Source organism: Hibiscus syriacus, unplaced genomic scaffold, assembly GCF_006381635.1.
Source record: "Hibiscus syriacus cultivar Baekdansim isolate YM2019G1 unplaced genomic scaffold, ASM638163v2 tig00004072_pilon, whole genome shotgun sequence".
NCBI lineage: Eukaryota > Viridiplantae > Streptophyta > Magnoliopsida > Malvales > Malvaceae > Hibiscus > Hibiscus syriacus.
The window spans coordinates 2,007,365-2,032,051 of NW_024061998.1; the positions used below are offsets into that span (position 1 = coordinate 2,007,365).

At 33.5% G+C, this 24,687-nt stretch overlaps 1 protein-coding gene and 1 pseudogene across 1 annotated transcript; one reads left to right on the plus strand and one right to left on the minus strand.

The window, feature by feature from the left end:
- Nucleotides 1-1,981: 1,981 nt before the first annotated feature.
- On the plus strand, nt 1,982-3,086 carry LOC120190144 (myb family transcription factor MPH1-like). Its single transcript, XM_039193271.1, has 6 exons — nt 1,982-2,057; nt 2,145-2,221; nt 2,323-2,359; nt 2,464-2,632; nt 2,705-2,807; nt 2,883-3,086. The coding sequence occupies exons 1-6, from the start codon at nt 1,982-1,984 to the stop codon at nt 3,084-3,086; spliced, it is 666 nt and encodes a 221-aa protein (XP_039049202.1).
- Nucleotides 3,087-8,981: 5,895 nt separating this feature from the next.
- Nucleotides 8,982-22,892, minus strand: LOC120189551 (annotated as a pseudogene).
- Nucleotides 22,893-24,687: the final 1,795 nt, after the last annotated feature.

Here is a 24,687-nt window from a genome sequence, read left to right on the forward strand (position 1 = left end):
GAAGATAATATCAACCGTCAATTTATACTTATCTAACTATCTTAAAAAATTGTAAAACTAAAATTTTATAATCTGTGTAAGTGGATCCTTATAAACTATTTGTTGGTTTAGTTAGATAACAAGATATGTTTGTTTGAAGTTTGAATTAAATGGAGTAAACGAGTTTAAGGATCTTATAATAGATCTTACTTGTATATGAATTTGAATTAATTGAACGGTGAATCGAATATATATATATATATATATATATATATATATATATATATATATATATATATAATAAAGGGAAGTCTCATGTTTTGAGGAATGATGAAGGAAGGATTGAACATGTTTCTTGTAAGAAGTGCAAATCAGCAAAATGCTTAGGTCATTTTACATGTCAATGGCTCCATGTTTCACTTTGGGCCATTTTTAACGTTTTTGTCTTTTTGTTTTGTTTTAAAAGCTGTTTGTGTTTATATAGCGTTTAGCTTTTTCCTAATGTTCTTTCTTTTTGCAATTCTTAACTGTAAAAATTATTGCGGAATCTCCTACAATAAATTCAACTAAAAATAGTTGAGGTTTGAGATTAATACTAAGAATCTGGACGATAAATGAATTCAACATTTGCATTTATGTTCCTCAACAGAAAACTGAAAGAAACAACAATGGATGTCAGGAAATTGAAAGAAAGAAAATTTGCATTTATTTTCTTGGCACTAAACACTCTTTTTCCTCCAACTAAGTGTAGAGAAATTTTTTATTCTTTTTTCTCCAACTAAGTGTAGAGAGTTTTTTTAACGAGGTTCTTGTTAGTGTGTCATATGCTTGTATGAATGTCCGGGGGACTTTGAACTTGAAACCAACTATATCATGAAGAAATTTGAGTTGGAAAGGGTATTTTTTTTCTTCCTTCCTAAATTATGATTCATATTTTAAAATGTTCTAATTGAGTGATCAAATTATCAAATATTATATCAATCAAGTCTAACACTAACATGGATGGACCTATCAAGGGCCTTGTCCCTCTAATTTTCTATTTTAATTTCTTCGTAGGTCTTTTTTAGTTTCAAAACTAGTCAAGTTAAGTATCGACTTTTTCTTTATTTAAATACTTATTAAGTCTGTCTAAATTTTAAAATTAAATAAATTGAGACCTAACATCCATATTGTTTTATTTAAACACTTCTTATATCCCTATCAAGTTCGGAATTCAACAATTTGGATCTCCCTAATGTTCTATCCTAATTACGTCCTGAATGTTAGCTCAAATATAATGTGTAATATATTTAAAATATCCATATCAAATTTTAAGTATGTGTTTATATCACAAGAACAATTTAGATTTAACTATATATATGCGCGCTTGGTGATATGGTACTAATACTTTTATGAATCAAGTAAAACATTTTGAAGTTTAAGAACTGATTTAGAATTGAGATATATTTTGAAGACGTTAAGTAAAATTAACCCAATTGTTTTCTATCATATTTGTGATTTTGATTCTGGTTTTTTCACCCAATTAATCAAGTTATTCCCCTTATTTTAATGAAGAAACTGAGTTCTGAAATTCCGTGTCCAAGTTTTCCTTTTTCTAATCGAACCTCCAATAGACTAAAACAGCCCTTAAAAGACTAAGAAAATCTGCAGAACAAGACAAATTCCATGCAACACAAGTCTTCCCATGTATTTATTCTCTTTTCTGTTTCAACTTTCACTAAACACCCCCCTCCTCTTTCTCCTTCTTCTTCCTCTCTTTTCATTTTCATTCTCTAATCATCTTTAGGCAACAAAAATGAATAAAATTGCTGATGTTGATAGTTGGCCGCTCAAAGGGTGTTCCAATTCTTCTTCATCTTCTTCCCTCGACGAAACCGGCTGTGTTTATTCACATTTACCGTCAGCGGCAACCGTGAGAGTCATCAGGCGACGCAATAAGGACGATGATCTGCCGGAAATTAGCCCGAAACCGCTGCTCATGAGGCGTTACGTTAGATAAAAAATGCCTCGTTTGAGATGGACGCCTGATCTTCACCAGTGCTTCGTGCATGCAGTTGAACGCTTGGGTGGAGAAGACAGTAAGCAGGCTATCTTCCTCAATTACACCTTGTTTAACCCTCCTTTTTTTTCTCAAATTACTAATATATATATATATATATATATAGGAGCAACCCCAAAGATGGTTTTACAGATAATGGATGTGAAAGGGCTAGCAATCTCGCACGTTAAGAGTCATCTTCAGGTTTGTATATATATATGTTTAAAGAATTCTGGGTTTTGTTTGTTTTCGAATTCTGGTTTTGTATTGTGAGAGTCTTTGTTTGGTTTGATAAATATGAACAGATGTATAGGATCACCAAGCATGAACAGATGATGCAAGGTATATACATACCAGATTAGTGCATGGCATATGTAAGGTCATATACACATACAGTTTTCACGTATGTGTCGTATATATGTATGTTTGGTTGTGTGATATTGCAGAAGCGGCTATTGCAGCAAGGAGGAACGAGGAGGTATCGGATCCGATGAACATGAACTACCGACAAAATCATCAGTTTCAGGATCACGGAGGACTCTTTAATCGCAATTCATTCCCCAGTATCTGCCTCGGAGGGATGCCAACGAACACCTTATTTCGGCCGCTACAATGGTAGAATTATATAAGGTCGGTGTATCAAAGAATTAAAATGATAATGTACCAAGATTTTGTTTACGTCTGCAGGAATGGAAACAAAGGGAGTAACCAGCTATCCTACAGGGAATATGAGCAAACATCAAATTCATATATAATCTTCCAGGATTTACTCAAAAGTTGCACGATCCAGGTAATGATCTCTCTTTGTTTCTGTCCTTTTTTGTTGAATGAACACCAAGAAATTAGTGGTTTTTGGATTCGACAGGAGAACAATGAACATCCAAACGTGGAGCCAGTACACGGTGGTGCGAATCAGAAGTGCAATCATCAGTCGGCAGCGGAGAGAACGGTGTCGGATTGTTCGATTCGCCGGTCGATTAACTCGAAAGTTTCGGAGACGATGTTAAGGCATGGCAAAACTGAGACTTTAAGTCTCGATGATGTTTCTCTAGAACTCACTCTTGCTTGAAAGCTATGTACTTAAAAAGGACATAACCAGCAGGGAATATCAAAAAGCTTTTTCTTTTTTTGGCTAAATATCTACATATTCTAACTTTTAGTGACGACATATATTGGAATATGAATTCGCGGATATGATATGGTTCGAACACTCTCGATTGCTCTAGACAAGACTTAACAGTGTAGCTACCTCCCCCAATTATGAGGAAGGTGACCAGAGGCTAAATGCATAGGCCAGGCTTGATTCACGTACGTGTTACAATTGCATTAATTGTGGCTCGACGACACTGAACCAACACTTTTTTATTTATTCTCTGTTAGGTTATGTTTATGATGATTGAAATTTCAGTGTCATCATCGATTGAATTGAATTGATAGACAAAAGGTAACAACATATATAGAATCGAATGATGATTGATTTAGACTATAGATCTTAGCACCTTGGATTCTGGGCTTTTTTGGGCTGATGTGTTCGTAGTTGAGATGACTATTTTATTTGGATTCAATGTGTTTCAATCCAATTCTGGTTAAATTTTTAAATTGAAAATTCAGGTTTCGATAAGTTAGATTTTTGGATTAAGTGCCTCTTTTGTTCTTATAATAGACTCAATTTATCATTTTTTCTTTTATAATATTTTCGTATCAATTTAACTCACAAAATTATTTAATTGTATCATTCTACACTCTTCTCTTAAGTTAAAACCCTAAATTATAATTATAGATTAGTATTTAGTGTTTAAGGTTTGTGGTTTTAGAGGTAACGAGGTTATGATTTAGGGATCAGAGTTTATAATTCAGGATTTTAAGTTAGGGGTATGGTATAGAATGATGCAATTGAGCAATTTCGATAGCTAAATTAATACGAAAATGATAAATTGAATATACTACATGAGCAAAAATTACCTCTTTACCTTTATTTTTTTAGTGTGGTCAGGTTGGCTTTAGAGCTAAGAGTGGAAAAACTCAATCTCACCTAACCCAACATAATATTATAATTATATTTTCTATATTTAGAAATTATTTGTAGTAATACTTTTTCTATTTTATTTTTCAATTAGGTGATTGTTTTACCTGATAAAAAATGAACTTTTATATATAAGTCTGGTCGGGTATGAATTTTAACTTAAAATATCATATCAAATTTTGAATGAGTAAGACCTTTCTAAATCGAGATCAAATTCGGGTGGATCAAAAATCTGACCCCTATTAATTAAATCCTTTTTTAATCTTTTACATCCAATTAAGTCTTTTAATTAAAAATTTATCTGAATAACTTTTTTACCAATATTAATCATTAATTTTAGGGTAGATTACACATTTAGTGCCTAAACTATTACTTTTTCATTTTGATATCTAAACTTTCGTTTATTTCAAAATCATACCTAACACTTATTTTTTGTTTGTTTCGGTACCTCGTAGTTAAAAACTCAGTACAACTGTAACAACATGACATTTTTTATGTTTAAATTACATTATTCATCACTCAACTATCTTTTCACTCCTATTTTGGTCATTGAAGTTTATATTTTAAAATTTAATTACTTAACTTTCAAAATATTCCTAATTTAATCATTCTAACTTTCAAATTTAATTTTTTATTTTAATTATATATTAATAAAATGATAATTAAAAATGTTGTGTTACAAAAATTATTAATAAAATAAATTAGAGTGATTAAAACATGAGCAATTTGAAAGTTTAGTAGTTAAATTAAAAAAAAATTAAACTTTAGTTAGCAAAATAGGAGTAAGAAGATAGTTAAGTGATGAATAATGTAATTTACCCATAAAATGACTCAGTACAGCACCATTAAGTTTTAGGTGAACTACATGTTTGGTAGTTGAATTTTATTCTCTCTCCTATTTAACTCATCGCACTTTCAAGTTTTTCAATTTACTCATTGTACTTTATAGATTGAATTTTTTTTGCCACTCCGCCGTTAAATAATTAACGAAGTTATGACATGGTCGTATTTTAATCAAAAAGATGTCGTTTTAGTCTAAATTTTTTTCTTTCATAAATTCAAAACGATGTCTTTTTTATGCAAATTGCCATATCATAACATTGTTTAATTATTTAACGGTGGATTGACAAAAAAATTCAATCTATAAAATATAGTGAGTAAATTGAAAAAATTGAAAGTACGATGAATGAAATAGGAGGGAGAGTAAAGCTCAATTACCAAATGTGTAATTTACCCTTAAGTTTTTAACGATAAGGTACTAAAACAAAACAAAAATAAATATTAGATATGATTTTGAAATAAATAAAAGTTTAGATACCAAAATGAATAATAATTTAGGTACTAAACATATAGTTTACCCTTATTTTACTATCGTAATTGTTAATGGGATGGTGACTCGGACGACTTTTGTTCGCACGAGTGGTCGGGCTTATTGATATAAAAAGCCTTTAAATAAATTTTAGGGCAAGGAACACGACTGGTCCATATTATAAGGTGTTATTTTATTGAATCTCTCAATTATTACAAGTAAAAAAAATGATCATTCAATCGTAAGGTATTTTTGCTAAGTTATTCGACTATTAAAAGTTATAAAATTGTCACTCAACTATTCATATATTCCAAAATTATCATTTTTCATTAAAAATTAACAGTCGTCTGAGTTGAGCGTTAACATGTTGACTTAGATATGATATTATTTTGAGATTTTAAGATCATATTTTATTATATCTCAGACAACATGTTAATGTCCAACTCTGACTGCAGTAAATTTTTAAGAGAAATGACGATTTTGAAACATATGAATAGTTGGATAATCATGTTATATCTTATAAAAATCAGCACTCAACAAAACAATATCCTATAGTCGACAGACCATTTATGTACTCTACCTTAAATTATAAGTCGAAGGGTTTAATTAGATGTAAAAGAGTGTGAGGAATAATTATTTTTGGGGCTTTCTATATCAGTAAGCCATTAACCACTGTTGACGTTTCCTGAGTTTTTGAAGGATTAGAAGTATTTCCCCCTTCAAAATCGCAAGAAATCTCTAAAACTTTCAAAGAATGTCTTATTAGTTTCAAAGAATTTTTTTAAAAGTTATTTTCTGATGTTGTTCTACCAATTAAAATGAATCACTGAAACGGATTACTCAATCCAAAATCAAATTTACGTGATCCTTGAATCGAAGGATAATTTGCAACAATATTTTTAAAGAAAAATTATAAAAATAAATTATGAATGCTACGAGTAATCCTTCATTTTCATTAAAATTGTTATGAAAGTTTGAAACATAACGAAATATGGTATATAGATTTTTAACTTAACTTACACAAATTTAAATCATTCTAACAATAATTTTTTATTTTTTTGGTACAAATGAAGTGGCTATGGATAATAGCCTACCATCTTTTAACATATTCTCCTTCTAAATCACTTTCTAATAGGGATGACAACGGGGCGGTTTCGGGCCGGGGATTGGTCCCCCGTCCCCGTTTAAAAAATTCGTACCCGTCCCCACTTAAAAAACCGTGAGGATTTAAACGAGGATCCCTATCGGGTAATCGGGGAAAACCGTGGGGAAACGGTTATTTAAATAGGTAATTTTCACAGCGGTTATCCCCGTTACCGTTTAAATTTCACACGATGACATGAGTTATTTAAAAAAAATAATGTCATTATCGGATCTAAACTTACTTGAAACACCAAACACCACCAAATGCATCCAAAATATAAAAACAAAACAATTCAAATAGATAATTATCGGGCCAGATATTCGGGTAATCGAGGCGGGGATTACCAAACCCGTCCCCGTCCCCATTTAAAAAATTCATTTTTCCCCGTCCCCGTTTATCATTCCCGAACTCGACCCGTTTAATTCGATTTTCGGTTTTCCCCGACGGATTCGGTTTTTTTGTCATCCCTACTTTCTAACAGCTTTATTATTTCTTCTGGTGAGTTTTCTAGAATGTGAACTCCCCCTCTTTCTCGAAAGTCAGATTAGCGAGACAATCAATATTGATTTAATTATATTTGAAACTCTCAAACTTTTATTAAAAAAATCAATACGGTCCTACACTTTTTTACACTTAATGTATTCCTTAAATTATTTTTTAATAATTTAATTTTGCAGTATTTTTTATATTTAATGTATTGAGCGTCTTAATGATTTTTATATTTTATATTTTTTATCTAAATAAATTTTTAAATTAAATAAGTCCTCGAATTTCTTAATAATCAATTAAGCCCATCTACCACATTATCGTCCATCGAGAACTATCACAACATTATTTATTTATGGATTTAGATTGGAATAATTATAATTATAATTAAAAAATAATTCATAATATAAATAATCCATTATATATATATATATATAATAAAAACTACCCGAGTACTTGGAAAAATTTAATTTTGTGATCCGGGCTCGACTCGAGAAAAGTCGGGTCGGGTACCCAACCCGATCGGGTAATTTATTTTAAAAAATTACCCGATTTTTTATGTTCGGGTCGGCGGGTCGGGTCGGGTCAACCGGATCGAGTATTTTTACACACCCCTAATGACGGTGCCAAATAGGTGACATGGCTTCCATATGATATATATCATTTGGAACATCATTTTTCTTCTCCCTCCTTTTAGGTAGAAATTATTCAAAGAAAATATATTTGATTCATAGAATACAAAATTATTTTGATCAATATTGGGAATTAATTTTGACATTATGGCTTAAATTTTTAATAGGTTTATAAATATTAATTTTAGTACGAGTAACCATGGTTTGGGTGTTGATGGGTGGGTTTAGAGTGGTGGTGGGGGAGGGTTTGGACCCCTGGAGAGAGGAGAGAAAGAGGAGAAAATGAACTTTGCGAAGTATAATTGATGCGAAGTATTATTCGATGAAAGTTCGTTTATTTATTAAACAAATGAATATGAACAAAATTATATGTTCATTTAATTAAATGAACGAACACGAACAAATGGTTCGTTTATTAGTTTACGTTCGTGAATTTTCAATAATTTGTTTATTTATGTGCATTCATTTATGTTTGTTCGTTTATATTCAGTTCAATCTCCAAACTCATTTAAAATATTAAGACCTAATAAATTTTAACCTTAAACCCATTAATATTTTAAAACTCAAATAAAAAATACTCAAATCAATTAAAGAAAATATAAACTAAAATTATTTGGAAAGATTTTTTTTCTAAATTATAAACTCAATTAATTTTATGTACGATCGTTTAGTTTGTTTATGTCTATTTACGCTCATTCATTTATGTTCATTTACATTCTCTCGTTTATGTTCGTTTATCATTTTAACGAACGGATATAGACGAACACTAACAAGCTGCATTACTTAACAAACAACCATGAATTAACACAAACAAGCTGCATTCCTTAACAAACAAACACAAACAAGAAATGTCATTCATTTAGTTGTTCGTATTTATTCATTTATTTGGCTAATGTTAAATGAACGAAAATAAACATACATTTGTTCATGTTCATTTACAAGTCTAATTCCAAGTGACTAGGTTACGGGATTCGATCTATCAAAGTTTGCTTAAATAATTATCTAATTATCAACTATCTAACAAATATAACAATTTATCTAGTGTCTACAATTTTCAGAGCAGATAATTAAAAAGTTTTCAGTTGACACCTTCCCTCTCCCTTAGGTTGCGAGTTTAGGAGCAAAATTTCTCTTCACCTTCTCTAAGTAGGAATTGTTAATCAAAATGAAAATTTGTAAAGTTTAGTGATCAAAATAAAAAACTTTTTAAAGGTCAGTGACCACTGGTAGAATTTACGAACACTGAATGAAAAACATAACACGATATTTACAACCAACAAAGCATGACCTTTTTTTCCCCTTTTAATGTACTAGGCTGAGAGCAGTGATTTCTTCAGCTGTTCACAATTTTTATAAACATACACAAACTTTAGGGCATTTAGAAAATAAACACAGGTCCCCCATTGTACCTCCTTCTATGCAGCTTCTGCGAAGCCAACTCTAGATTTACCATAATCGAAGACGGTGTGATATCGGCCCATGAAAACATCTCCCAAAATCCTGCATCAAACACAAGAGTAATGATTTCGAACTGAGATGATTTTCGGGTCCGATCAACATAAGTTCATGGAACTTGCTTAAGGAAAAGGCTTAAATACCAGAGTGGCCCACGAGGAGGAGGAACATCCAAAGCATTAAAGCCACTGATGCATTGAGCTTCAGAACCTTCACCCACCTTCAGGACGTACTGGATTACATAGCCCCAAAAAAATTAACGTCGGAACAATGCGATTTCAGTTGGACAATTCGAAAACAGAAAATTAAGGATAGAGAGTACCTCGTCTGGGGTAAGCTTAAAAACTTTGCCACCAATAGTGAAGGAAACAGGAGGCATGGAAGAAATAATTTTGCAGTCGACTGAAGATTCTCCCATTGGGTTTGGCATCCGATCGCAAAGCTGCAGAAGTATATGAATCGGCATCGGGAAGAATGTAATCACAAATTATAAATCGAATATCAGTCTATCGCATGTCACCTGATCGGCATAGTTCAATATGCGGTCTTGAGTCTGATTGTCCATCAGTTGGTTCTGCATCCACACAACTGCCATTTCACAAGCAGAGCACGTAGCGCCATGAAGAATTCCGGATGATTTGCCGTTGCTCTCATCCGCCACATTCGCAATTTCCATGCTATACAAACACATTTGAGCACCATTACTTTACAGCTCTAATATTCACTCCATCTTTGAAAAAATTGGAGAAAATAGGACAGAAATTTTCTACAAACAAAGATAAATAGATTAAAAAGAGCCTCACCTAACACCATGAGTACCATCAAAAGCGCACAATCCAATTTTGGAGCAGATTTTCAAAGGTTGTGCCTGTCGGAAAAACCAATCACTAGACAGAAATAGTGTAGCGAGACAATCTCGCAACTAAATTTTAACAAATGAATACAAACAACTTGCAACTTTATAGGTAAATATTATAGAGTAAAACTAGCATTCACCCCCGACACAAGTAAATCGATGATAGTTTGCCCATATTGTTGAACCACTGCCTTGCACCCCTGGCTAGCCACTCCAGTGGCTCCGATTGCTTGGTTTATCATGGTAATCACAGTCTGCATCAAGATAAACAAACAATCAGGAGGGCGATCAATAACCGGGTAAACAAGTAACACAAACCTACAGGACTTGGCCAAAAAAAAAAAGTGCCACAAATAAATAGCTGGGAAATTTTTAAATTTGACAACACATAAAGCCGACGTGAAAAGGTTAGAAATCAACTAGATAAACAAAATATTTATCAGAAGATCCAACAAGGAAGCATTAGGACTTACTGTTGGACCTGCCAACATGGAAGTTCCAGAATCTGCAATTGCAGCACAACCGCCAGCACAATATCCTGAACAGCATAAAACTAAGTCAGAAACATGGATCTATTCCAAGGCACATACCGGTCGGTTTTTCACCAATAAGAACATCTCCCATTTCAAACTATCAAAAAGGAAAGATAATTACACAATATATATATATATATATAGAAAGTATTTATGTGGAACAAAATAATTTTATTTTTTGAAAGGTCAACCTGCCAATATCCTTTTTGTGTTACAGGGACGTATGTGTGCTTGCCCTTGTAGTGGTTTGGGTCAACCCCACCAAACACAATTTCACCACCCACTTCTCCGTCTATATTGCGGTTAAGCCAAAATGAAAATACCTGGTCCTGGACAAGACCTTCTTTGACCATGTTGTACCTGTAAGATAAACAAGTGGCTTGTGAGCTCATAAACATCCAGAAACAGATAAAAATTAAAACCCAAGCATACCACACTGGGACAGCATCCCCAACTGAAATCTCCTTAAACCCAAGTCCTAATATCCCATCAAATTTGGCCGCTATAAATGTAACACCCGGCTCCTTAGTAGCCTCTATAAAATCCTGATAATAAAAATAGTTCACCAGTTACCTAATTTAAACTTCCAAACAACTAGAACAAACGTGGTAAGAAGATTAGTTACCTGATCTTTCACAACCAAATTGCCAACTTGAACGTTGTCATTACTGAAGAAACCAGAAATAGCTCCAGTACCATATTGAATAGAAGCAGATTTCCCTGCATGAATATGATAATACTTCTAGATTATTTTAGCATCGACGGGATAAATACACACCATAATGCAATATGCCAAGTAAGCTATAAGAAAACTATTACAGAAAGAACTCAAAACTTGTAATTTTGTTAATATTAGGCCACAGAGGCATGCATCAGGTTTATATGTTGGAGAAAACCATCTTTCTACTTAAGTTTGTCCTACGACAACAGGGACCAAATACAAAAACAACACACTGCATAGAAAATCATGTTCGATACCTATCACTAACTAATCCAATCCAATAGTACTAGAGACGGCCATGATTATTTTTGAAAAAAAAAATCAAAATTTCGTATATTACTATGCAAATGAACTTAAAATGTTCTGATGTCACTAATATCAATAAGAAACAAGCTACAGAAACAATTATGAGAGAAGTAAAAAGAGCATAAGACTTACCATTCTTCTTATAAGTACTCGAGTCCCCTGACTTGTACTTGGAATGGAAGTAACATGCAACCTACACCAAAATGTAGCATGAATCATGTTCCCTAAATCACATTTGCTTTCACAATTATCAAGGCCAAAAGTTGTATTTCCTATACATAGTAAGCATAAATACGTAGGGCCTCACCGAGAAGTAGCACTTTGCTGATGGTACCCACAGATTTGCTTCCTGTGTCAAATACCACAGTGAACTTCTGCAGTGGAGTTCCAATGCCAATCTCACCATAATACTGAGCATCCATATAGTTCTTCAGTGCAACAATATCAGTTTCCTCTGAGTCTCCAAGATCATTATGGAAGTGATACTTTTTAGCTATAGATGCTCTGAGAGCCTCTCGATCCTTGGAGTCAAGCTGGCCAGCAAGCCGGTTGTTTGGATCCAATTTCATCTTTTTCATCTCGATTCTAACCAGCCCATCATCGGATGCAAATACCAAAGAAAACAACAGGGACGAGATGAACAGAGACAGCACCACCCATTTAACAGTTGTTCCCATATTGACCTATAAACACCCATTCACCACTGCATTGTTAGAATAACATTTAAAAGAACAAAGAAAAGATATATGCATGTACGAAGGAATGCTAATATCAACACCATCCACCATAACTTTAAACTAGGCAAGCTAAATTCCTATAAGATCTTATAATTTTTAAAGACACGTCATGTTATTCTCGTCAATTTTAAAATTTGACCGGGAAAAGAAAATACATCGACTCGTGTTTTGCGGGAATCAGACACTGTAAAATGGGAAAATGAATTCCTGAAGTTTATTTTACCGTAATCAAACAGACCCTTAATATTTTTATATTATGCAACAACAAAAAATCGCATAGCTGTAGAAAGGCTGCCAAGTTTTACATTAGGATATCATAGTCTTCGGAAAATGCAAAGTAGATGTCTAAATTCGTAAAAAAATGCATAATAAAAATACCTTTTATAGAATTTGACGAGAATTTTTAATGAAGTTTTTAGAGGGGAAATAAGGACTTGATTTGATTTAACTATGATTTTTAATGAAGTTTTATGACTTATCTTATTTTTAAATTGTAAAGGGGACTCCATTTGGAAAACTAATGAAAGCAGAAAAACTGCCCGGTCAACATTTTTCCTTTTACAATTCCCGTAAAATGTTTTACCATTTTATTTTCGGTAAAACAGTTTACAACTCTCTCCTTAACCCAAAATTGCTTAAAACTGCCATGCTTTATCGTTCTCCCTTGTCGGGACCAGTATCAACATTTTTTTTCATCAGTGACGGTAAGGACATTTCCCGTTGTTCAGATTTCTTGCATACTTCCATTCTCTGTATTTTCCATTCTTAATGCTTGTTTTCTTTTCTCCTTTCATTCATGTTATGTAAAACTCTTTCGTTTTTTGTGTAATTTGTTTGGGTTCTTCATACATTCCTTTATTGTTTCATTTTTTCTTTAAATATTTTTAGTTACTAATGGTTTCCGAAATTTGTCTCATCATTGTCTTGGGTATCTAGTTCTGTTAAGAATTTTGTTAATATTTTTTTTGGTTCTTAGCCCTAAATTTAGATAATCACTACTTAGGTTAAACTTCAACTATCCATTTTCTTTAGATTTGTATCTCTTAGGATAAAAATTATTCTTTTGATTTTTTTATGATTTTGGAAGGGTAAAAATCAAAATTTGACTCGATTTATCTTAATTTTTTCTTATTTTTGAAATATTTACAATGTTTGTTTTCACATTAAAGAATTTTAATTTATGATTTTTTTCATTTTAGGATTATACTTTACTTGTTATCTATTGTACCTATGAATTTTGCTTTGGGTGTAACCATGTCGATTTTGTGTGATCATACTTTTAAAGTTCTTGGTTTCCTACTGATTATGGAAATGTTATTTGCTGGATAAAATTTTCAACCTATTTTAGCTTTAAATTGGGTGACTTTAAGGGTTAAGGTTCGAGTTATGTGATGGTGGTTGCAAATCCCATGTTATTTTATATAGTTACTTGTTCTTTTATCTCTGAATCTGTAGTATCTCTTTCTTGATTCTGGACTTCTAGTAGGCTAATGGGGACTTTGGTGCTTTGGTTTTTGTTATCCTTAAAATGTTTTGAGTCCATTGTGTCATGATATTTTTTCCTCAAATGTCTATATATTTAATTTTATATGCTTTCGTTGTTGGTTAATTTTAGTATATAACTATTTAACTTTCATTTCTGAATTTTGTTGTTCTTACTTGGAATACACATTGATTTTCAAGTATTTGTGAAATTATGTACAAGATGTAATAGGAATCACTTTAGTTTGGTGCAATTACAAAACATAGTGTGTGTGCTTTGAGTATTTTTAAGCTTGACTTCATTCAATAGCCATCACAATGTATTTAAGCTCAAGCGGAGCCGAACCCTAATATATGCTAATATCAAGCGGAGCAAAATTCAAAGCTCAATATACATGAAGAGGAGTTTAACATTATTCTCAACAATTGACATAATTTCTTTCTCATTTTTGACCCCATATTAATGGTTTTTGTTGGAATTTTTTCTGTGCAGGTTGGTAGATTCAAACTTTTATGCTTAGGAATCGATCAATTAACTTACCTCAAGGTAAAAGTTAGCATTTCGCAGTATATAGTGTATATGATCGACATTTGTCTAGCAACTTTATGTACATCAGTTATTTTTATTTTACTTGTACTTCTAGGAACTGAAAATCCATCCAATTAATGGATTCTTAAAGTATTGTACACACATTTGTTAATAAAAGAAAAATACACATTGTCTAAAATATTAGACCTTATTGTTGTTGTTCATTGTTTTTGAATAAGCCTCTGTTCACTTTCAGGGGGGAAGTATCTATTCTCTTGATTATGTTGATGCATTCAGTTAAATTTAGGTTTTCAATCTTAATTAATATTATTGTAAGGATGATTTATCTTTGATATAATTATTTTACTTAATTAATAGTATTGTGTTAACATTGTGTATTATTAACTAGACAATTAGATAATATTGTTTTTTAATATAGTTAGATAATATCATTGTTTAACATCATGTATTATTAATTATTTTTCGATTGATAGATCAAGTAATCACATTATAATATATTATGTTTAAAATTTTGTCAAATATAATTTTGTAGTGGTTAATTAACTTAAAAATTAAGTTAATAAAATAATAAAATTTATAATATGTTTTGTTTAACTAAAAACAACAACATAACCCAATTCTCATATGAAATGAGATAAGGGGAGGTAGGGTAGTAGGCTGCCTCCAACGTCATGTAGAGAGCAGCTTTCGTGGAAGACATCCGACAGTCAGAAAATTAAAAATAAAGATAAAATACAATGCATGTTTAAATAAATACACAGTTAAACAGACTTCATATGCAGTCTTCATATGCGCATCTGTAATGGGAAGTAATCCCTGCCAATAAATCTCTGCGTAAAAGTCTCTGCATATAGACAGAAAACGTAAGTCCCGGCTAAATTTAAAAAGAGGAAACATGAAGAGAATGATACAAAATAGTCAGCGATAGCAAGCTACAAGAAGGTATAAAGTCAAATGGGTTAAAACCTAAACTAAGGCAACACTACTCCACTACCCTAGTTCTAAGCCTTTATATATTTCAGTGACAGAACCGTATAAAAACATATTTTATAAATTATTTTAGAAAAACTTATCAAACAATATAAAATGAATTACACAATATTATCCAAACGTTGAAAAATGATTTCTGGACCTCTCGGTTAAAAGGCTAGGAACTAAAGCAAAATAAGTCTCCGAAATTTCGCATGCAAGTCAATATCGTAACGAAGGAGAAGTTCACAGTTAAGTGCTAACACCCTCTGCCTCCTAATGAAGGTTTATATATCTACTGTATTATGCATGTAATTTTGGAGTTTCTTTCTTTTCATTGTTATATCCGGTGTTGGAATTCCTTACTTCATGTTTGTCATGCTTCTGAGATACATCAGGCGAATCTAATTCGATACTTAGATTATGTTTTCCGGTAAAATTTGAGGGTTTTCTTCAAACTGAGCAAAGCTCGAGTCTTACCATTTTGTAATAACTCGGGGATTTTGCATATTAAAGGGAATCCGCTCATGTCATTTTGACAAAGTAATTCTTCTGGTTTTAGCTTTTTGGCTAAGAATTAAAATTCGGATATACCGATCTACTCCTCTCATTGTTTTCAGTTACATTGCTTTGACTTGCATGTTCAATATCTACTTTGTTGAAGCAGTGCATGTTCTGGAAATGTACAAATAACTAGATATTATTCATCTCAACAGCTTAGTGTTCAGATTGGACTAAATGAAGCTTGAAATGGAAGTTGTACTTGCTTGTCTTGTTACCTTGATTTGGATTCAGCAAGGTCTTTGTGGTGAGTCTTCTCTCTGCGAATCTCTCTGTCTCTCTCTCTCTCTCTGTTTTCTAGAGTTGTTTTTGCTTGAAGATTTCTTCACAATAAAGTTTGCCTTTGACATCCCCAAGTTTGTGCTTGCTATTTATATACAACCGCTACATAGCTGAAATGTCCTTGTGATCATTAAATGACAGATGAGCTTTCCAATACATCTGGCACAAGAAACTGGACATGCACATGCTCTTCCTTGTATCCTGGAAAACAAAGTGATGTTCTTAAATCTTACTGTTCTAGATCCTGTGATTGCAGGCCAGGTATTCGATATTATTTCGGTAGAACATTTCTGAATCTTTAAACTACTTTCGTGTAACTTTGCTCTACTTTTATTCTCTTTAACTACTATGAAGTCTCAAAAGTAGACTTCGTTGCAGTATTTTCGTGTTGAAGATGCTTCATGCTTTAATGTCCAGCATTTTGTGGAGCTATTACTATCTTTTTGTATTTAAAACATCAAATTGCGTGGATCCTATGTGGCAGTTGAACCAAATGGAGATAGGTGGAATTGTATGTGTGCTACTGATGGATTCCCCAAAGTAGCCTTCAACAATCATGATACTACCTGTTTTACTGCCTGCAATTGCACCGCTGGTATTTTCTTCCAACTCCAACTATATTTCTTGTTTTTGAAGAATTTGATAGCTCAACAGCTATATTGTAACACCCCAACCCGTAATCGACCCGGATACAAATCCGAAGTGTCACATCGACTATTCAAAACTTTTAAAACTTATAAAAAATCATGAAAATTCAAGTTTTCATTAACATAAAGTTAATAATTACATAAGTATGACCAAATTATTACAAAACTGATCAGAGCATATGTAAATTACACTTTTCTACATACCAACACTTTTAATACAACAAAATACAATACTGTAAATTTACTTCTGATCTGATCTTCTAGTGGATGTATGTTGTTCTGCTGATCCTAAGCTTAATCGTCTTGCTTCTCAGTACCTACGTGTAAAACACTTGTACGGTAAGTTATAGACTTAGTGAGGCATAAAACTATAACAATCCATTTCCTATAAATATGAACATGCAATTATACTTATCGTCTCATGATTCAATAATGTCATATATGATTCAATGTAAACAATAATAACATGTTAGCATATGCTCATGTAAATATTCTTTATATCTTATATAAGCCCATGTACATTACTGAGAACTTAAGGTATGTGAGTACTTTGAAGTTGTGCACACATATGCTGTCATCACAGCTCATATAAGAATCTACTGAGTGGCATGTGAAATCTATGTCCCGAAGGACTTCATCTATGTCCCGAATGACCTGTCATACGTCCCGAAGGACTTATGTAACCCTCGACTCTTGGCATGCCAACTATATCTATTGCTCTCATATCATATAACATGGGTACTATGATTATGCTTCATATATTCATGTATTCATATCAATTCTCTTATAATCACAAATGTATTTTCTTCTATCACATATCACATGTGCATATGATCATCAATCTCATAACATATAACATATATTAATTGAATATGTTCACATGAATCATCAATCATTTATCCAATCATATACCCATATATAAATATAACTTATGCATGTATTTATAATGATCATCATGTATGCATGTTCATAACTATTGGATTTATGGTTGTCCCTTTTTCCCATATGTATGGGGTAAGGGGGAGATAAGATAGTAGACTACCCCCAACACCAGGTTGAGAGCAGCTTCCGTAAGACACTATTGGATTTATGAATACTAACATAGGAAATAGACTTATCACAAGTCTTATTTCCATTGAATTATACCTATAGTATGCACTCAATTTAGCCTCACTTAATTTCCAATTCTACCTATATGATTCTCTCTCTCTGGATTGATCCTAACTCTGTGTTCGTTCCGGAACTTGTTTGTGCTCGATATCTACACAATCATATATTTTGTATACATATCAGTATTCCAATTATCATGATTCAATCCTTAATTTCTTAAGCTAGAAGAAAGGTTTAATTTCATTTTTTGTAGTATCGGTACCCAAGGTATGGTACCGAGACTTCCCTAGCTGTAGTATCGATACTAATCCGGGTATCGATACTAATCCGGTTATCGATACTCATTTTGCATTCGAAGTTCTTGTTTCAAAAATGGTACCGATACTATCCTTATGGTATCGGTACCCTTGGTATCGACACTATCCTTATGGTATCGGGACCCTTGGTATCGATACTACCTTCCCAGTATCGATACTACCATGAATGCATTTGTCAAATTCAGACTTATGGTATCGATACTGTTCAACTAGTATCGATACCCCTATACCCAATATCGATATTTTACTCTTGAAGTATCTGTACTGGATGAAGTAGTACTGATACTCAAAGCCCAGATTTCTTTTTTAAACCCTAAAATTTACTCTTATCAACTCAAATCCTTCATTTCTTATTCCCTCTCATACTTTTAACTCAAGTACACATACTTAAACTCATTTGTACTCATCTAACACATCTTTATCTTCAAAATTCTATTCTCTATATGGAAGTCAAGAATCATACCAAATTTTCAACATTTTCTAATTTCAATTCTATCACTTCATATCTCTTAATTCAATATTGACAAGTCAAATTTAGTTTCAAATTCCACTTATTTCTAAGATTTCATTTAAAGACTCCTTATCTTTAATCTCTCCTAACTCCCTCATCTCTTGATTTGAAGATAACTTAAACTTTCCTTAAGCTTAAGTATCATCTAAGGATCATAAATCACCCTTAATTTCCACAAATAATCATCTTACAAGAAAACTCGCCTTAACAAGCTAGAGGTTCACGGCTGGAAGAAGAAGAATTCTCTGGAGTTTGATATTTTCCTTCCTTCAATCCACGTGGTTAATATATATCCTTTTTCAAATTGATTATCTTTTCTACCAATTGACTATTCTGCCATTTTATTCATCCTTCTTTTCTATCTAGTCCTACACAAAGTTTGCAATATAAGTCCCTGAACTATTCACTTTATCTACTTTAGCCACTAAATTATGAAGTTTTTCAATTTAGTCACTAACCCAGTATTGGGGATGTTACAAATCTTCCCCCTTAAGAAAATTTGTCCTCGAATTTTCTTTGCACAAAGAGATGGGGGTACTGATTCCTCATGTCCTCTTCACACTCTCACGTTGCTTTCTCTACCTTGTGATTCCTACACAATACTTTGACCAATGAAATAGTCTTGTTCCTTAGTTGTTTTACCTCGTGAGCTAATATTTGGGTCGGCTTCTTCTCATAAGTCAGGTCAAGTTGAACCTCTATCTCTTCGGGTGTTACAATATGGGAGGGATAAGACCTATATCTCCAAAGCATTGAAACATGGAAAACATCATGAATCTTCTCCATTTCAGGTGGCAAAGCTAATTGGTATGCCACTAGTCCCACTCTCTTGATGATCTCATAGGGTCCAATAAACCGAGGACTAAGTTTTCCTTTTCTTCCAAATCTCAGCACGTTCTTACACGGAGACACCTTTAAGTGTGCTTTATCTCAAACTTGAAATTCTATTTCTTTCATCTTCATATCCGCATATGATTTATGTCTATCAACTGCCACTTTCAAATCATTCTGAATTACTTGAACTTTCTCTTCCACTTCTTGAATCAACTCATGACCAAGAACTTCTCTGTCTCTAAGCTCATACCAGTTCAAGGGCGTACGACACTTTCTCCCATATAGAGCCTCATAAGGAGCCATCTTTATGCTTGATTGGTAGCTATTGTTGTAAGCAATTTCAGCAAGTGGCAAGTATTTCTCCCACGGTCCTTTGATCTCAATTATACAGGCTCTCAACATATCCTCTAGAATTTGGATAGTCCGCTCGGATTGTCAATCGGTCTGAGGATGAAATGATTTGCTAAAGTTCAATCGAGTTCCTAACGCTCCATGCAACGCCTTTCAAAACCTCGATGTGAATCTAGGATCTCGATTAGAAACAATTGAAACTGGTACACCATGCAACAGTATAATCTCCCTAATATATAGTTCAACATACTTATCCATGGAGAAATTAGTTTGTACCGGAAACAAATTAGCTAACTTAGTTGCAATCGTATAATCGTTACTTCACCCAAATAGAATCTCTTTTATTCGAAGTCAAAGGCAACACCATCACAAAATCCATCGTTACATTCTCCCATTTCCACTGAGAAATAGACATTGGTTGCAATAGTCCTGATGGAACCTGATGTTCAGCTTTGACTTGCTGACAAGTTAAGCACTTGGACATAAATTCCGTAATATTCATTTTCATTCCCGGCTACCAATATCAACTTTTGAGATCCATATACATCTTGTTTCCACCCGGGTGCATTGTCCATGGACTGTAGTGAGCCTCTGCCAAAAGATCTTTCTTCAATTCCTCATCATCTGAAATTACCACTCTTCCTTTATAGTATAAATTTCCATCAGACTTAATTTCAAAATCTTTATTCTCTTCATTCTTTACTTGCTCCAATCTTTTCAAACACATGTCATCTTTATTCTGCAATTCTTTAATTCGATCCAGCCATGCTGGTTTAAGCTTTAATTCTGCACATAGACCACCATCTGCATTCAAAGATAACCTGGTGTCTAAAGCTCGTAAGGCTGCAAACGTTTTTCTACTTAAAGCATTTGCTACCACATTAGCTTTTCTAGGATGAAAATCAATTATTACATCATAATCTTTTAAGAATTCCACCCATATTCTTTGCCTCAAATTTAGCTCTTTTGAGTCATCAAATACTTTAAGCTCTTGTGATCCGTATACAAGTAACAACGTTCTCCATATAGGTAGTGACGCCAAATCTTGAGAGTGAACACCACTGTAGTTATTTCTAAATCATGAGTTGGATAATTCTTTTCATGTGGTTTCAATTGTCTTGATGCATACGCTACCACTTTGCCCTCTTGCATCAGCACACATCCCAAGCCATTATGGGACGCGTCGCTATAAACTACGTAATTCTTACCAGATTCAGGTTGAATCAATACTGGAGCTTTTTTCAAAATTCTCTTTAACGTTTCTTTCAAAATTCTCTTTAACGTTTCAAAACTTTCTTAACACTCAAGAGTCCAATCGAATGCCACATCTTATCTCCAGGGCCGGCCCAATACATGTGCCATATGGGCCTTAGCCCAGGGCAGCATGTTGAGGGGCAAGATGTTGAGGGGCATCATTTTTCTTCACTGTTTGTTCTGTAAACAGTAGAAAGAAAGAACAAAGTATAGTAATAAAAACCAAAAACTGAAAAACAAAGTTTTTTTTTTGGATATATATATATATATATATATATATATATATATATATATATATATATATATTAGGTGGGGGAACTCTCATGTCAAGTGGCTGAAATCTCCTCACAGAGTCTAAGTGACTCGATCGCCACTTTGCTTTGGAAGAGCTCTCTTTTCAAGCCTTTCATAGCCGTGGGCTTGTGGATTTTTAAGGTTCTTTAGTATTAATCCATTTTCAGGTTTGCATCTTTCTCCCTATTGTTCAAAGCTTAGACTTTTTATTGTATTAAGCTTTTTCTAGCCGGTTGATTATGTGGGTCTTCGCTTGTGCTTCAAGTAGATGAGTATAGTAATTTAGGGTGTTTTTCTTGCTCTTCCAAGGTTTTCAATTTGAGGAAATGAGATTTCATAGTTGAATTTTGATTTTTTTTCATGATATTGTCGTTTGAGTTTGGGCTTGATTGGTGCTTATACAATCTCTTTTTCTTCCTTTTTCTGTTTCAAGCCTATGGAAATGAATTTCTTTTTGCTTTATACTTGATTTCCTCTGAGATTGCTCTGCTAAATTTTGTTTGGCTTCCTGGAAATCAAAGGAGAAGCTTCGATTCTATTTAATACCCTTTCAAGGTCAAGTGCTTTAGAAAACAAATTTAGGTTGAACTATTGTAATTTTTGGGACATTGAGGACGACCCTTATTTTGGTCTAGGATAGAAAAAGCTTGGTCTTTTCTCCTTAAAAAATCATTTGATTCGATTTCTTCACTTATACTTTCATGGCAACCAAACATTAAGTTTAACTATTTTTCTAGTTTTCCATGATTGGATCCTCATCCCAACAATAACAAGACAATATTCCAACTAACTTCAGTTATATTACTCTATGTTTCCTTTTAATCCAGTAAAGTGGTGTCGAAATTTTCCAGCTAATAGCAAGGAAAGGGTTATTCAAATTTTGATTGTAATGCAGGTGCTAATGTTTAATAAAACTGGAAACATTGTTTTGGATGAAAAGGCTGCAAAAGTTGTCCCACGCCATGCTTTTGCCACTCTTAGTTAGTGTAATAGTCTATAGGAAGATAGTGCTATGTTTTATGGCATCAGTTTTCTAGTGTTTATAGTGTGTATAAATATTTAGTTTTTATTTCAAAAAATGCACAAAAACATCGTTTTAGGTGATATTTGTAGCCTTGTAAGTTTTGGTTTGTATTAGTATTGATATTGTTTGACTATAATTTCTATTACATTTTGTTTTAAAAAAATTATTTATGTTTTGTCTATTATACGGTACAAATATAGGGGCATAAAATTATTATCTTGCCCAGGGCAGTAAAACTCATTGGACCGGCCCTGCTAACAAGCTAAAAAATTGATCAGAACACATAAAAGAAAAAAAAAAGTTCTCATCGTAGATTCAAACAAACGATAAGCCAAAACCTGATCGAAGCTTCAAATTCCGCAGAGAATCATCAAAACAATCCGATCAGCGAAAAACAATATGATCTCAAATACAACAATTCAAAGTAAAAATTAGAAACGCTCACCGAAATATCAAGACCGCTTACTGCAAAAGTAACGAGAGAAATGGGAAGTGTTGGCAACGGTAGAGGAACGAGGCATAAGGAGAGAGTCTATATGGAGGGAAACGCCGAAGGAAACGGTTGGAGCCTTCTTTCGATTGGGCCTCGGAATTGGGCTTTGACTTGGATTAAATGAATTGGAGTCACCATCGACCATTTAAAATGAATTTAGGTAGGTCGGACACCATCTTACCTGATCTGTGTTGTACCAGAAACGTGTCGGGTTCGAGAGTCGGTTACGGTCAATGAATGATTAGCACCCTTGAACCGCCCTTTCGGTACCAATTAATTTATTGATTGTCTTTATTTGCGAAAATTGAAAATTTTAAATTCTAATTTAAATTCCTGATTCGAATTGCTTACCTCCGATTGGTTGAAATTCTTCTAAAAGAAAAATCGAAAATGTTAGGTACAAAAAATATTAAGTAGATCAATGGAAAATATAGAAATAATAAACTAAAGAAATAATTATAAAAATCAAAAGAGAGGAAAAAAATAAATAAATATGTAGAAAAAAAAATAAAAGGGGTTGAATTGAAATAAAATCAAATTTGAGGGTCAATCTCGAATTAAATCGAAGAAAGAATGAATTGCAAGAGCAAAATAAAATGTATAAAAACTATAGGGGACCAAAATCATAATTAGTCCCTAAATTGTTGGACGCGCTTATGAGATTACAAGATAAAAAGGACTAAATCTGACATTATCCCAGAAATCTTGAAAAACACGGTAACACAGGGGCTCAAAACGACGCCGTTTGCCGTGAGATATAAATCCCCAAAACCAGGCTTATCTTCCCATCCCCCTTCTCATTTGTGTGTTTCCCTTATCTCTCTAAATTTGAGAGAAAAAGTTTCTCTCGTCCCTCTCTCTAGCCTGAAGGGTGGTCGGCCGCCACCACTGTCGATGTCCGCCGCTCACAGTCGCTGCCAAAAAACCAGTCACTCAGAACACTCCTCTCCACCCCAGGAACCCGGATCTAGCCACCAAACAACGAAATAGACCCTAGATCAGAGTAGATCTAAACAAATGTACTCGGCCTTTTACCTTCGCCGACGAAATCTCCTCGCCTTCCCGACGCAACCACCGACAAAAGCCTTCGTCTTTTATGATATCCTTCAAAACTTTAGTGCTTTTTGATCTCTTGTTTGGCTTTGTCTTTGTTTTCGTATGGCTTTTGTTTCAACGGTTTTGTGTTGGTTTGTTTGATGATTCTGTCTCGTTCTCGTTGTGGGTATTTCGACTTTCAGCTTATGGTTCTGTGTAGACCGATTTTGTGGTCGATGGTTCTCGGTTTCTGACTTGTGTTTTGGTACTGATTGTTGCTGTTGTGGGTTCTGTTCGTGTGTTCTGTCTATTGTTGTTCAATGTGGTTTTGGTTTGCTGTTGGCCGTCGATCTCTCTTCCGTGGGTACCCCCTATGTCTCTCGATGATACTTGATATTTATACAGCCTCGATGAGGGCTGTTTCCGGTTATGTTGGGATTGATCCCGGATATTTCGGGGTTGTTCTGTTCGTGGTTCCTCGTTCCACGCCGACCGCCTCGGGATGGTTCAGTCCTGTTGGTGTGGCCAGAAAACGTGCTGGTCGTTGATATCTTCTGACTTGCGGCGCTGTTGACTGAGACAACAGAATGTTAGGGTTTTGTAAATCATGGGCTGGTTCAGGCCCCAAAACACGCTGGACCCATTGGACCCTGCAAAAAACGAAAATAAAATTAATAATAAAATAAAAAAAAGTAAATAAATAAACCACCATAATATATATATAAAAAAATATTTTCCAAAAATCTATATAATA